At 37.2% G+C, this 15,894-nt stretch overlaps 1 protein-coding gene across 1 annotated transcript in view; it reads right to left on the bottom strand.

Annotated features, from left to right (window-relative positions):
• LOC106465232 (LIM/homeobox protein Lhx9-like) overlaps window positions 1-15,894 on the bottom strand; it is a 34,233-nt gene that overhangs the window by 3,870 nt on the left and 14,469 nt on the right. The window contains exon 2 of the mRNA XM_013925438.2: window positions 2,562-2,938. Within this exon, the coding sequence (XP_013780892.1) occupies window positions 2,562-2,938 (377 nt within the window). The remainder of the gene's footprint in view (window positions 1-2,561; window positions 2,939-15,894) is intronic.

The following is a 15,894-nucleotide window of genomic DNA, read 5'->3' as shown; positions in this document are numbered from 1 at the left end:
GGGTATTGTCCACAGCACTTTTTATAAATCGGCGTCACGAAGAATCTTCTTACGGATTAATATGTAATTAATAATTTAATAATTTAGTAATTGTCTCGTCTCTACGAGAATCAACGTTAGTTGCATATGGATTATTTTTAACAGTAACCATCACTCTATAAAATAATACACTTGCTACCAATACTTCACAATTTACCGTTTACATTGACTCGCATGTTGAAAGGCCTGGTGATTAGGGTGCTCGACAAACAATTTGAGGGTCGCAGATTCGAATCCCCCCCGTCACCGTACATGCTCGCTCCTTTTAGCCGTGGGGGCATTATAATGTGACGGTCAATCCCACTATTCGTTGGTAAAAGAGTAGCCCAAGAGTTGGCGGTGGGTGGTGAGGACTAACTGCCTTCCCTCTAGTCTTACACTACTAAATTAGGGACGGCTAGCGCAGATAGCCCTCGTGTAGCTTTGCTCGAAATTCAAAACAAACAAGCTTAATATCAGACTTCCCGGTTTTAAAATGAAACTACAAATGCAAATTTCAGTATTTTTCCTCTACAGTTTAAATGTTATTTTTTTAGTAAATTAATTAATTATATAAAAGAACAAAAACAAAACATATAAATCTCCCACCGAACATTAAACAACTCTAACTAATTAAATTATTACTCCATCACCAGTCTTAATTATTCTGACTAACTAGTTAAATGTAGCTTCTAATTCACAAATAGGTACAAACTAACCACCTTTTAACGGGTTAAATATAACCCCAACGATTAGCACCAATTAATTAATACAATATCGATTCACCACCTTCAAAAGTAGCATTACTACTAACAAAAGTAGAGTCTAACAAGGCGTTACTACTAACCAAAAGTCTAACAATTTAACCACATTTTAACGGGTTAAATATAACCCCAACGATTAGCACCAATTAATTAACACAATATCGATTCACTACCTTCAAAAGTATGCATTACTACTAACAAAAGTAGAGTCTAACAAGGCGTTACAACTAACCAAAAGTAGAGTCTAACAAGGCGTTACAACTAACCAAAAGTAGAGTCTAACAAGGCGTTACAACTAACCAAAAGTAGAGTCTAACAAGGCGTTACAACTAACCAAAAGTCTAACAATTTAACCACCTTTTAACGGGTTAAATATAACCCCAACGATTAGCACCAATTAATTAACACAATATCGATTCACCACCTTCAAAAGTAAGCATTACTACTAACAAAAGTAGAGTCTAACAAGGCGTTACTACTAACCAAAAGTCTAACAATCTTGTGATGTATTTAATTATTACCGTAACAACTTCTAGGCTTTACACGTAACTAAGTGCATTATTACTGGTTTAACTAGCATTCAGTTCTGAAATAAAACGATAACTTGTCTCCCACTTTTGGTCTTGTATGTGTGTCTTGAGTATCCATAGTTGAGTTCTCATTTATAGTAGATGGCGCCACGGTATACCATTTGAGAATGAGTTTAATAAGTCTGTCTCGCGCTTCAAAACGTTTTATGTAATGAATCTCATTAATTCTTGTTTTCAAGGTACCCTGATAGGTCAGTAGTGCACTTACGAAATCTATCACAAATCCGGGGTTCCATTCCCCCGAGGTAGACAAAGCAGATAGCCCAATATTCCAAAGCAGTGGCATAACTACAAAATATACCCCCCCCCTCCAATAAAAAACAACTGGGCCCTTACATTTATTTCCGTATAATTGTAGTTACAGTTCTGGCTCTTTCGCCTCCCCCTCCCCACACCCACAATTGCGGGAGCTGCGGGATAATACTTACGCTACTGTTCCAAGTCATCATTCAATAAAAGTTCGCGATAGTATTCTAATAATTTGAAGCTCTGTGACGTAAACAGTCTTGCTATGTTGATTTCTTCACGAGACAACGTGTCAACTTCGAAAGAGCAGGTGTTTTAAGAATATGTTCTTGCCGCAATTTTGGATCTGCGTGTACCGACATTCGTTTCCCGGCAGGTGGCTCTATGTATAATATTATATGGAACACTGGCTGAACAATTCCTTATTTAAAAGCTACCTCCTGTTTTATGTGTTGTACGCTTCAAGTAAAAATAGTTTTTAAGAAGAATTATAATATATGCTCCGATCCTTTTATTTTTTATTAGATTTTAATTTGTTTGTCGTAAATCTGTTTCTTTTCTTCACTTTTTTTTTTTTTTTCAATTTACTCCAAATGGGATAACGGAATTCCGCTAAAACTACAGTGCCAAGTGGAAGGTATTATCTCTAATGCTTTATAAATGGGCTGCCAGTGGATTTCATTGTACTCGTTGATTACATTTTACCTGTTGGGTGATTATTAGTTTCAATCACGCAACGCAAATATACCCATTTCGTATTTATCATCATTATTATTTTTATTTACAAAGGTTTTACTTGTGATGTTATTAGCCAACTATTTTGTTTCCCCCCCTCGTGCATCTGCGAACATTGAAAAGTCTACAAAGGTCAGACGTGTATAATATAAACGTCAGTGACGATACTCAGAGTTTGGTATCGTAATGACAGGATGAGTAAACTTACCCATGTTTTGTCCCATCATGGAGTCTATCCCTACATCTGCTGCCTTCCGTTTCCGTGGCCTGCCTTTTCTTGCGGTCCCAACGGGTGGGTAGCTTGAATAATGGTGTTGCACGTGCTCGCCAGACCGGTCTCCGACCGTACCGTTTGGTCCCCCGTCCGGTGGCAGGTAGGGTTCGCCCTGTACTATAAGTTCGTAATGTGTACGGCAGTAGACCAAGTTGTCTTTTAGCCCAAAGTACTCCCCTTGGGTAAGAACCGTGTTACACCACGCGCACGTAAAACAATGCACATGGTACACTAGGTCTCGAGCTCGCATAACTAGTTCATTGGCAAAGATACCCTGTTGACAACGGGCACATCGTTTAACTGCAAACAACCTGGTAGAAGGGGGAAAAAAATCATTATTCTGGTAAAAAAAACAACAACAAAAAATCCAACTGTCAGGTAGATAGACGAACTAAATATAACTACATTTATATTTATCAATTAATCACAAGGCATTTGTAATTGATAAAGGAAAAACCTTCGGCAAGGAAAATATGCATTATAATAAAAGTGACAGTTCACGTGAAAAATCAAAGAAAATAACGACACTTCTATTACTCATAAAATATTTTTGGTTGTGACAATCTGAACTTTTCTGGGCCTGTGGTTAGGGGACGCTTGACTCTCAATCTGCGGGTCGCGGGTTCGAATCCCCGTCCCACCAAACATGCTCGTCCTTTCAGCCGTAGGGGAGTTATAATGTTACGGTCAATCCCACTATTCGTTGGTAAAAAAAAGAGTAGCCCAAGAGTTGGCGGTGGGTGGTGATGACTATCTGCCTTCAAAAACAAACCAAACAAACATGAAGTTGTCTGGCACCTAATCCGTTCCATTGGCTCTAACAATTTCAACTGTGTGCGTGCGTCTGTGTGTGTGTGTGTATATATATATATATAAACAAAATGAAATCTCGAAACTAATCGCTGTCTTTGGCCTGTGAACATTTGAAACCAATCAGTGTCTTTAGACTAAAAGTTTACATTCCACGTACTTTAATCGACTTCTCCTCGTGATTAACGTGGAAACTAAGATGTTTATACACTTTCTGTCATCACTTCGTGAAACTATGTACATGCTCCCGACTATCAAGTTTAGTGAATATTGGAATAAATACAAAATAAAATAAAAGCCTGCTTCTAAGTATTAATTACACACTCGTCGATATAATGGAGAAAATTGTTTACTGTTTGAACACTGATGTCTGCTAATGATGATCGTGATAAGGAGTGGAAGGGTGGGGGCCGTCTTACAATTCATTTATTTAATCTCGTTCACACCATAATAGTTGTTGTTGTTGTTGACGAGAATAGTGATCTAGGCGCTGTACACGTGTCTGTCGTGTGTCCAGCCGGCCTGATGAGTCTAGATATTGGTCAGCAGTGGACATGGCAGATGTAGATTGTGGTTAACATTCTACATTTCTTCCTTGCTTTTCATTCATAAGTTCTTAAGACTACATCTGCAGACTTACAGTCTATTATGTAGGAAAAACAATCAATAACTGGCAGTAGTTGGAAATAAAATGTTCGATACACTGTTCATATTATTGAATTACACAACCAATAACTTATAGTGTGAACAAGATTGGGTTGAAGTGTAGCTTTTAACTCTTTTTAACTCTTATAGTGTGAACAAGATTGGGTTGAAGTGTAATTTTTAACTCTTATAGTGTGAACAAAATTTGGTTGAAGTGTAATTTTTATAAGTTATTTACAAATCAGAATTAGGGTTAGAATTAATGACCAAATGTTTTTTTTCATCTTAATATTAATTATTTATTATAATTTGAGTTAATTTTACTCATTATTCAGAAGAACTGACGACCCATCAAGTTAGCGGATCAAGAAACCACATAGTTAACCTAAAAATACTACAATTAGCAATTCTAAGAACTTAAGAATGTATAGGTAGGCTCAGTATTAGTGGGCAATCAAAAATTAATGTTCAACTTAACGTATCGCCATTAATACATAAGTAACCTAACTTGTAGTTCTTGCTGCTACGGGCAAGTTGGTGAAGAAATTGAGGACCAGACACTTAGCAGTACAGTCTATTGTAGAGAGGTGAAGTGGGTAACATTTACACTTGTAGTTTTATTGTGTTGAGGACCAGACACTTAGCAGTACAATCCATTGTAGGTGATGTGAGTAAAAATAAGAACTTAATCGTAAAAACTCTAAGATTTTGTTAGGCCTGGATTCTAGGAGCAGGTGGAGCATGAGACTGATGGATGTTACTCGAGTTGCGCATGTGTGAAACCTCCAACTGCATCCGGGTGTGAACTGTATCCCCAAGTGTTAAACAATCATTTGTTTACAATGTATTGTGATAACGTTGCAACAAATGGAAATGCGGCACATCAGGAACAACAGTTTAACCAGTTAATGATAACGTTAAAGAATTAACAGCTACAATATATTCTGTTTAAAATATATATATATATATATATATAATTCACCACTTATCAGATTTATATACCGAAGAAGTTATTTACATAAATAAGGCTTCAAATAAATAGTCTTGTATTTTTACACAATTCTCCATAGTGAACTTGTTTGTAGATGATAAATCACTAAAATTAAATCTCGTGGAAGAAGATAAGTTATTGTAAAATGTTACTGTCTTAGCTTATTCACATACTATGTCTTGCTTAAGATTCTAAGCGGGGAATAGTGGCGAACAAGTCAAGCTATGGGTCGAATGGTCCAGGGCTCGAGACGTGATGTCGTTGAACACGTTCAGAACCTTCTACTGTGAGTGTATTTTAAAAGGTGACAGTTGACCCCTGTTATTTAATTTAGTTAAACTCCATGTGACGGCGGTTGCTGTTAGCTAGCCCCACCCCTTCTATCCTCCCCCACACACCAAAGAAGCAAATTTACCACTGACCCCTAAGCAAATGATAAGTTTACGAACCTAGAACGTTGAAATCTGGGGTTGGATTCCCTGCGGTGGACAGCCTATTGTGTCGCATCACATAAAAACAACTTTTTGCTGTAATATTGTCTATCGGTTAGTAGAAGTGGGTGGGTGGGGGGATCTCAATCATACAAGATTTTTAAACCGGGAGAAATCGCTGGATTTATTAGGTTTTTTATTTTACGTCGCACGCGTTGTTGTCGTTGCGTGTGTTGTGAAGATGTGTGTATATAATCAAACTAGATAGTTTATGACACTGATCTTATTCTTATTTAAGTATTTTTATTTTTCATAATCTCAACCACACAGTGCGCTTAATATATTTTTCTCCAAGACATATGGTATGTTACTTATTTCTGAACTCCTCCAGCATGGGATCTCCACCCGTTCAATTGTGAAGTCCTGTCGAAGCACGTTTCAGTGCGCTGTCCAGGTGGCGTCGCGATTGATGACTGTAACCAACACTCGTGTTTTTCTGCTTTTTTTTTATAAAGCTCAAAACTACATGATGGGCCATCTACATCGTGTCCACCACGGGTATCTAACCCAAATTTTTAATGTATAAACCCTCAAGCTTACGGCAGGGTCATTGGGGAGTATGCTCGTCTGATAACATCAGATTAACTTGGCCGAACCGTTCTTTGTATTCCCCAGAACCCCACAAATTGGGATTATCTAGGCTCCGCAATGACCGCAGTTTCATCATTCATGGTTTTTCTTCTACAAGGAACTGATCCACCAAAGTGTGATCTCTGACACTTAAATCACAAATGGCTACATTTTCCTTTCATGCTGTCACTATGACTACCAGCGGGGGACCGTTTTAGATGCTGTGACTACCAGCGGGGGACCGTTTTAGATGCTGTTTTTTTTTTTTAAGGACTTACCTTTGGACAGTTTCGTTGCTGATGCTTACACTGTCCAGATTGGTCTTGTTTTTAGCCTTTTACGGGCCATAGGCCTTTTTTTTATTTTATTTACTTTATTAATCTTGTTTGAAAACAAAACAAAAAAAATGACACATTTTGGTACATTTCATTTTTTCTAAAAATTCTTTTTTTTTGTCTACTGGAATGACGCAGATAGCCTTGGTGTTTTGCGTCATTACACCACAAGAACCAATCAAATTGCGATATAATTAGCTTCGGTGTAATTGATCATAATTTGGATTTTTTTTTCCCTATCATTCATAAGATTTTTTTTTTATCGCAAACGTTTACAACACGGAAAAACAGAAAATATTCGCTTAAACATTCTTGATGTATAGGTGTATTGAAAATAAGTACAAAATATCAACCTTATGATTTAGACCTTGGGTACGCTCGTGATTTTTAGACCTTGGGCAGGTATACAGAAAACAAAAAGAGAACGGACGTAGAATTCCCACGTGGTTTTAAAAGCTTCTTCTAGTGTTTAATTACTGTTGCAAGTATTGCCTTTCTTAGTGGCATTTTCGTTTATGATCCCCGAATGTTAAGTCCAAACCCTCATCGCAGGTTTCAAACACGATGAAAAGATCCTACACGCTCCATTGTTCTAGTAAATTATGCCACGAAATTCATAGCGTAGGTCTACGGAATCAGAAGAGCAAGGAGAGACGTGTAATTATACCAGAGAACCGTGTTTTTTTGGTTTTTTTATTCTCGGGAAACTGTAAGTAAGTGTCAGTAAACTTGTCAATGAAAGTTTCTAGAGTGATCGGTTGTTTTTGATATTTCTAACTTTGAAGTTGTGAAATCTCGTATGTTTGTTTAATTTATTTTAAAACGTTTTTCATTTTACGATTTCATTCTTGTTACCTTTTTGAACCCGTTGTTCTGGTAACGGTGGTAGTAACGCTAGGATTTCATTCGTGCTACATTTTGAACCCGTTGTTCTGGTAACGGTGGTAGTAATACTAGGATTTCATTCGTGCTACATTTTGTACCCGTTGTTCTGGTAACGGTGGTAGTAACGCTAGGATTTTATTCGTGCTACATTTTGAACCCGTTGTTCTGGTAACGGTGGTAGTAACGCTAGGATTTCATTCGTGCTACATTTTGAACCCGTTGTTCTGGTAACGGTGGTAGTAACGCTAGGATTTTATTCATGCTACATTTTGTACCCGTTGTTCTGGTAATGGTGGTAGTAACGCTAGGATTTCATTCTTGTTACCTTTTGATCCCGTTGTTCTGGTAACGGTGATAGTAACGCTAGGATTTTATTCGTGCTACATTTTGTACCCGTTGTTCTGGTAACGGTGGTAGTAACGCTAGGATTTAATTCTTGTTACCTTTTGAACCCGTTGTTGTGGTAGTGACTAGAAGGAGAGATGTCTGTGATTTTAAGAACATCGCCATGGTTACCTCACCGAGATTTGTCGAACTATATTTAACAATGTACCACACCATTCTTCCGTCACGACCTAAAAAACGATACCTTAAAACTGGCCAAGTGATTTAAAACCGCCCGTTTAAACGAGGAAGGGGGGGGGGAGGTTAAGAGATATCGTCGGTAGGTTGTGACTGTCGTTAGTCAGCAAAAATTAAATGATTTGTGTGTAAACACATTCCAGTAAGTACAATGTTCTAATCGTTTCTCTGTCTTTTACCATGGTAACCTAACCTTGAATGTCAGTGTTGACTTGTATTACGAAACACGGTGTTGGCAGTCCTAGTGGTTGGAGGCTGAATTAATTAACCCAAAACTATGTAGTACGTAAAAAAAAAAGCAAAGAACTGTACCATATGTCTGGTTTATTCGTTCTTCACCAGTAGAAATTCCTTCGGTTCGATCCTGTTAACCTTACAGTACAGTTTTGGTTCACATTCACACGTGCTTGCCAATTTTAAACTAAATAACATCATAAGTAACAACGTCTTCGGATGTGGTTGTTTTAACTGAATATAAATACATAATTTCTGAACAAAATAATTTCACTCGTACGAGTTGATGGGGGGAGGGGAGGGGAAGGTACGTCAGTTATTTCAGTTATGAACATATTGCGTCCAAGTTCACTCACAGTAACGATATGTTTATGAATTTCTTAAGATGCACGGTGAAAGTCATGTTAACATTATTTTAGGGGGAATAATTACAAATAGCACGTGAGCCGAGTGTGGCCTAATGGTTAATGTCCTCGGATCCGAGGGTTCAACCTTCGCGTTCCACCGTTATAACAAGAATGTGTTTGGGGCCGTGAGTGAGCTACATACGAATAACGGCACTCCAGTATTCGATGTAATGAGAATTGTCGATGTTTTGTTGTTGACTAGCTGCCTTCCTTCTAATAGTAGCCTAAGAATTGTCGATGTTTTGTTGTTGACTAGCTGCCTTCCTTCTAATAGTAGCCTAAGAATTGTCGATGTTTTGTTGTTGACTAGCTGCCTTCCTTCTAATAGTAGCCTAAGAATTGTCGATGTTTTGTTGTTGACTAGCTGCCTTCCTTCTAATAGTAGCCTAAGAATTGTCGATGTTTTGTTGTTGACTAGCTGCCTTCCTTCTAAGAGTAGCCTAAGAATTGTCGATGTTTTGTTGTTGACTAGCTGCCTTCCTTCTAAGAGTAGCCTAAGAGTTGTCGGAGTTTTGCTGTTGATGAGCTGCCTTCCCTCTCGTCTATAGTTAGGATTGGCTATGTCCCTTTTAGCCCTTGTAATAGCTTTGAGCGAAACTATAAAAATAAATAAACACCAAGTTTGCGACATAAAAGTCCGATATCGCGTTGAAATATTTCAACTAAGCCTTTTCGTCATTTGTATATGTTTTACATATTTTCTTTTATATAAACAAAAAAATGAATGTTCAAATTGTTTATGAGACTCGTGCACTTGCAAAAATTGTGCATTTTGTTCCTATTGAGAGATTTGATGCGATCATTACACGTGAGCACATGAATTCCAAAGGTGTTTGGTTTAAGCCAGTGGCAGTAAAAAAGTCAATCGGAAAAACAAGGTAAAAAGACCAAAGAAAATTACGCAAACAATTAAAAAAAGTCTTATATTTTATGAATAGCATAAAATGACAAATTCCAAAATACGCATTTTAATGTTTTTTTATTATCGCATACATGCGTAAATTCTGTTAGTGTTATGAATTAATTATTCGTAAATATGCAATAGTTGCTTGGCTTAGCTGTTATTGATGTTGTTTTCCAAAATACATTTTTTACCTGTTTGTGTAATTTCCTTTGTCTTTATTACTTAGATTCGGTATAAGCAAGTCTCATTTTACACAGTACGATAGAGCAATATTGCCCTGTTAGTGTTAGCTGGGCTTTGGCCGGAGTGGTAGACCAACACGGCCCTGTTGGAGAACTGGTACTGCAACCGATCTAATGTAAAACTTTGAAATTCAAACATATCTTATAAAGTAAAGTTTTATATTTCGACACCGAGATTAAACATAGTTTTTAAATTATCGTCATACGTGTTTATTCACACCAACACCTCGGAGACTCGCTTAAAATAACACTTGTGTAACCTCTAAACACTGATAAACAAATAGTTATTTATAAACAACCAGTCTGTCAATTCTGTTGCCTGCGTGCATGTTAATCTGGAATGTAAATAATATTTTGGAACTAAAAGCACGCATGATCTCTATTTAAAAAGTCTTAAGATTCTAAAAATTGTTACTGCTGAACCATTTATATACATATAAGTGTGTTTAAAACTCGTGTTTTGAGACATAAAATGGTGGACATTTTCATAGGGTACCCAAAAGTTGTCACAGAAGTTTTTTTTTTTTTCGTTTTCTCCCTGAATTATAATTTACATAACTTATTATTAATTATAATTATTATTGTAGAATATTTAGCAGTTTCTTCTGGTAGAAGTAATTATATAACTGTTTGTTGTTTTTTCCCCAGTTAATCTATTAATAATATCCGGAGAATTTCTGAAAGTTGTGCTCGAAACGAAGATAATCGTGTTTTAGTTCTTTCCTACAGGATACTCGTGTAAAACGTGTGTTAACGTCCTGCGTACTTTAAAAACTTCCTCTCGAAGAAAACGTAAACCAAGTTATATACAAGGAAACTTCGTCCAGTAACTGAGATTGAGATTTAAAACGGAATTTCCTTCATATACTTGCCTGCAAGTGCGCCAGTCACGAGTCTGGCTTCCGCATATAGATATAAATTTCTAAATGAAATTTCCTTTCACAAATAAAATGGACAGTGGCCAATGTATGTCTTATTCTCCAAAAGGGGGAACTTTATGTATAAATCGTTTAAATATAACTTTAAAAAAGCTATAAAATATTCGCAACGGATTGCATCATAAGGAAGAATAGTGTAATTTATACACACAGTAAGTCCTAACCTTAGATTAATTTTGTGGAGAAGAAAAAAAAAAAGCAGCTACGAAACAAACATCCGACACGAGGGTCATGAACCATAAATCGAGTCATTATATAATATGCCCTGATTTTTTATTTTTATTTTATTTTTTTTGTTGAAGTATCGGCGGAAATATGACCCAAATTGCGTTGGGGGGGGGGGTACACCGTCTGCCCGGTTTAACCTCAATTTCGCGGGACTCGCATACTTTTAAAATAAGAGCAGATGTGGGTGCTCATGATCACAACGTTACACCACTTTTCGATGTCCAGAAGTGGGAAGATTGAGCAACAACCTTCCCACTTAGTGAGCAACACTGTTACATTTAGATAATTAAAAAAAAAAAACGTATAGTACTATACATCAAGGTGAAGACAGCAAAATTGTCCCCCCCCCCCAATATGATGTTTGTACATAAATACGAATATGTTGTGGTACTATTATACTACATCCAACCGTTTACTTTTAGTATATCTCCCATCCTCTACCCTTTCACACTCGTAAACACACACACACACATACATATAATATACACATTTTTCAACCATACAAGTTTCTTGTTCCTTGTCTGGAAATGTCTTAATGTTTTCATCAGTTAGTGTAACAAATGGTACATTTCTCATGTTATTGTATTGATGTAAGATGATACATTGAAACATTTAGAATCATAACACTCATCATTATTATTATTATCGCACCATTTTAAACACGTATTTTCTCAGGGTTTGTCCCTGACGTTAGGCACTGTCCAGCATGATTGTGTTTTTACTTGCCATTTGCCTAATTTCATTGTATTTACTTTTTTTTACCTGATTTATGGGCACTGTTTAGCTTATTTTCTTTCACTTTTCTTTTTTTTTTTTGCCTTTCTACTGGTTGTTTGGCGCCAATACTGGTTGTTTGGCGCCAATAAACCCCACACAACCAATTTATTATGTAAAAAAAAAACACCCATACTTTTATCTTCCATTAGTATAAGTCCAGTAGTTGTGTATTATTTTTGAAGTTGTGTCCCTCTCTCTCTCTAAGTAGTTGATATTTTGCGGCATTTGTAAGCACAACTCCCATACAACTGTATCGTTCCATGAGCGTGAGGCAAGATCTCGTGTCTTCTTGTTCCTTGATATACCGTTTTCGATTCTTACGTCAACTGTTCGACAAATTCGATCTTGTAATCTATCGCACAGTCCAAAAATCGACTTTATGTTTCTCCCTTATTACTCAAACGGGATAGTACTTGCGTTTATATTAACAATATAGGATGGGGGTCGGGGACTGAACCCCCCTTTTTATGCTGTGTACCCCCCAGTCAGAGTTTGTTTTTGTCAGCGTGATGCAATTTTGTTAAAATACCCTCATAAAGTGTTTTATATTAATAAAAAGAATAAATCAATAACGTTGAGCGCCGTCTAGTGGCACAACTTGTCTATACTATACTTCATTCAGTTTTGAAGCGTTGGGGGGGGGTACTTTTAACGTTTACAGAACTTCTCGCGTGCCCCCAGATGGAGTATCATTCAATTTTGAAATCTGGTTGGGGTACTGTTAACGTTTACAGAACTTCTCGCTTGCCTCCAGATGGAGCCACCGGTATAGGAGATAAGCAATATAATTGTTTTCGTAATTACTATTAGTAATGTGAAAAATAGCTAAAGACGGGAAGATAACAACGTGTCACGCCAGTTTGGGACACTGAGTTATAGCGATAATAAATAATTTTGTAGAAACGTTCAAGCAGAGGTCACGTCAGAATAACATACAAATATATTTGTTTTAATCATTCATTTATTTATTGTAATATCTATATATATTTCTTATGAGGATCATTCTGATAGTTAGCTTAGATAATATATATAATATTAACTTGTATCTCCTAAATTGGCCAAACCTTTTGAGACATTCTTGGGATTATGGTCGAAAACATCGATAACAGTGAAAGATATCCAACTGACGTTGCGGTTTTTTTTTGTTTTTTTTTTTTAAGTTAATAAAACATAGTACTTTGGTCATTGGCAGAGCGTTGACAATATTGCCCGTGAACTTTGGACGATGTCACTTCCTGGCCGATGTTGTTAATTTCTACTTCAACACGTTGCCCCGTAACACACACTTATGTAATTATTCTACATTTACTGACAGTTTCGGGCTTATATCGTAGAACCGACTGGGCCGAGCGTGGCCCAGTGACTAGTGAGCATGACCGCGTATCTGCAGGTCCTTTGTTCGAATCCCGTTACCGCAAAAAGATTAAAAAAATATTTCTCTACAATTATAAGGAAATAAATGTAGGGGCCCAATTACTTTTTATGCAGGGGTGAGGGACATCTTTCGTAGTTACGCCACTGTATATAGGAATAAGAAAATGAAGACAATCGGAGTAGAACGAACATACTAACTGACACTGAAATACATCTAAGTCAATCTTCACATTTATTTTAGGTATCGGCGTAGAGGAAAATTTATGTATGATTATCAAATTATACCGTATATTAAAGTAATCGAAGTTGTGCAAAGGCAGCTAACATGTCAGTTATATAATGTATGCGCATTGATACGAGTTGTACGTAATACGCCTGTAAAATGTTAAAAAAAAACAAACCTGTCATTTACATCCAAGAAACAGAGTGTACACATTAAAAAAAAGGGGGGGGTAAATTCAAGATTCTTGGTAAGAGACACCGAGAACTTTGGCTGACTAGAAAAGTTTGTAACTCAACTGAAGACCGTGATCACCACTTCGCAAAGTAAACCGTAACAGTGGAGCGGACAAAGTATTCCTTGTTACTCGACGCGTTATCGATACCGGATCGTCGTCGGAGTGCTGATGGCCGAGGTCGTTCAGATCCAACGTCACGTCACCAGCGTGGCAGCAAAACGATAAGATTGATATCAGTTATCGGTTTTAAAAAATTCCACTGGAACAGTGAGCTTAAGTATAATCAAGTACTCTGTAACAGATGACAAAGATTGAGATTAAAAACTCCGAAATATAATAGATACACCTGCACCCCCTCACCTAAATGAGTGTTTATCCAAACAGGAACTACGGATATATCAATCAAAATATTACATTTCATCATAAGTAAAAAAAAATGTATTGTATGCTAAAAGTATCGTATTGTTTATATTGGATGGCAAGTATAACTGTTTCTAAAGAGCCTTTTGGATCCTGGCGGTTTTACAGACGAGGACAATCAGTAATTTCTACTGCACCAGTTTCTCAACCACCGGTGCGCGGACAGTTGCCGGTCCGTCATATCCACTTTACGGGTCAGTGGAATTTCATATAATTAAAAAAATAAATACAAAATGGCGAAATATTCGTATGAAAATCGTAATAGTTTTTGTTGAACTTGTATGTTAGTGGTCAGCGACAGTAAATTTAAGGAAGAAGCAAGTTGGTCCCTGATATCGAGAAGGTTAAGAAACTCTACACTAGAGCATTTGTTTTTGCGTTGTTTCCTTTTTGAAATTGTGCGAACTTTATCCTTTAGCTGAATTATTGTTGAAAAACACGCTTCTCAGGGGATAGAAATTCAGTGATAGTATATGGAGCAGATAACTAAGCTTATATAAGTAAACAAAACTTTGTTCATAGTTACATTCACAATTAAATGTTTAATATCTAAAACATATTTGATTTAATCATTCATTTATTTCTTGTAATATTTATATATATTTCTTATGAGGACCATTCTGATAGTTAGCTTAGATTATATATTTAAGATTAACTTGTATCTCCTAAATTGGCCAAACCTTTTTAGACATTATTGGGATTATGGTCGAAAACATCGATAACAGTGAAAGATATCCAACTGACGTTGCGTACTTGTAGTTAGACCGATATATTACTGAAGATATTAATGTAAGACGTGGAACGATATTTAAAGGTTATTGAAACGTACATTTCTGTGGATTAGTTAAACCAGACGAAGGAAATCGTAGCTAAACAGTTTTAATCTAAACCATTATTTCACAAAGTCTATGCGTGTTGTTTGTCCACTCATAATTGGTGCAACCGCTGGCCGATTGTCGCCAAACCTGGCGCTTACCCTTATTTCCCCGGAGAGTGATATGGGGGGGGATAGAATTCGGATCTAACTCCCCAGTAATTTTACGGACTTACAACGCCAAAATGCGGGGTTCGATTCCCCCCGGTGAACACAGCAGATAGTCTAATGTGACTTTCTTCCCATTTTATTTGTTTCTTTTAGAACAAAGAACTTACTGTGAACAAAAAAACTACATATGCGCGAGTCTTGTGAACAGTTTAATAGTTTAATTTCAATAAACTATACAAGAGTCCCAAATACTGTATTTTAGGCCTAGCAAGTCAAAACCTTTTCGTTGTTTCTCTCTCTCCAGGGGTTAGGATGCCAGAATATGATTCTGAGGGTTTATGTTTCACGCCCCGTTGTCGAAAAATCGCACTCCGTCCACAGATCCGTGGGTGCGTAATAAGAGTGACGGTGAAATCCTGCTATTTGGTTAGAGTAGCCCAAGAGTAGGCAGTGAGTACTGTTGACGAGAATACTTCTGTCTAGTTTATCAGTTCGAAACTAGGGATGACGTGGACATTCCAGAACAACAAACAAACATAGACGTGGAACAGAAAATCACTAGTAATTTATGCCAACGGTCTGATAACTTTTCCGAAATAGTTTGGTTTGAATTTCGCGCCAAGCTACACGAGGGCTACCTGTGCTAGCCGTCCCTAAGTTAGCAGTGAAAGACTAGAGGGAAGACAGCTAGTCATCACCACCCGCCGCCAACTCTTGGGCTACTCTTTTTACCACCGAATAGTGGGATTGACCGTCACATTATAACGCCCCACGGCTGAAAGGAGCGAGCATGTTTGGTGGGACGGGGATTCGAACCCGCGACCCTCAGATTGCGAGTCGAGCGCCCTAATCACCTGACCATGCCGAGCTAGCCAACAGAAACCACCGACAAATCTTGGTCTACTCCAACGGATCTGTGGGATTTAACCAACATTCTTAATGGGGTTTGAACGACGCTTCGTTCTGTGGTAAAATAGAAAATCAAATCAAA

Source organism: Limulus polyphemus, unplaced genomic scaffold (assembly GCF_000517525.1).
Source record: "Limulus polyphemus unplaced genomic scaffold, Limulus_polyphemus-2.1.2 Scaffold1878, whole genome shotgun sequence".
In the NCBI taxonomy this organism is placed as follows: Eukaryota; Metazoa; Arthropoda; class Merostomata; order Xiphosura; family Limulidae; genus Limulus; species Limulus polyphemus.
The sequence above is the reverse complement of the archived record's forward strand: the minus strand, read 5'-3'. Positions and strand labels throughout refer to the sequence as shown.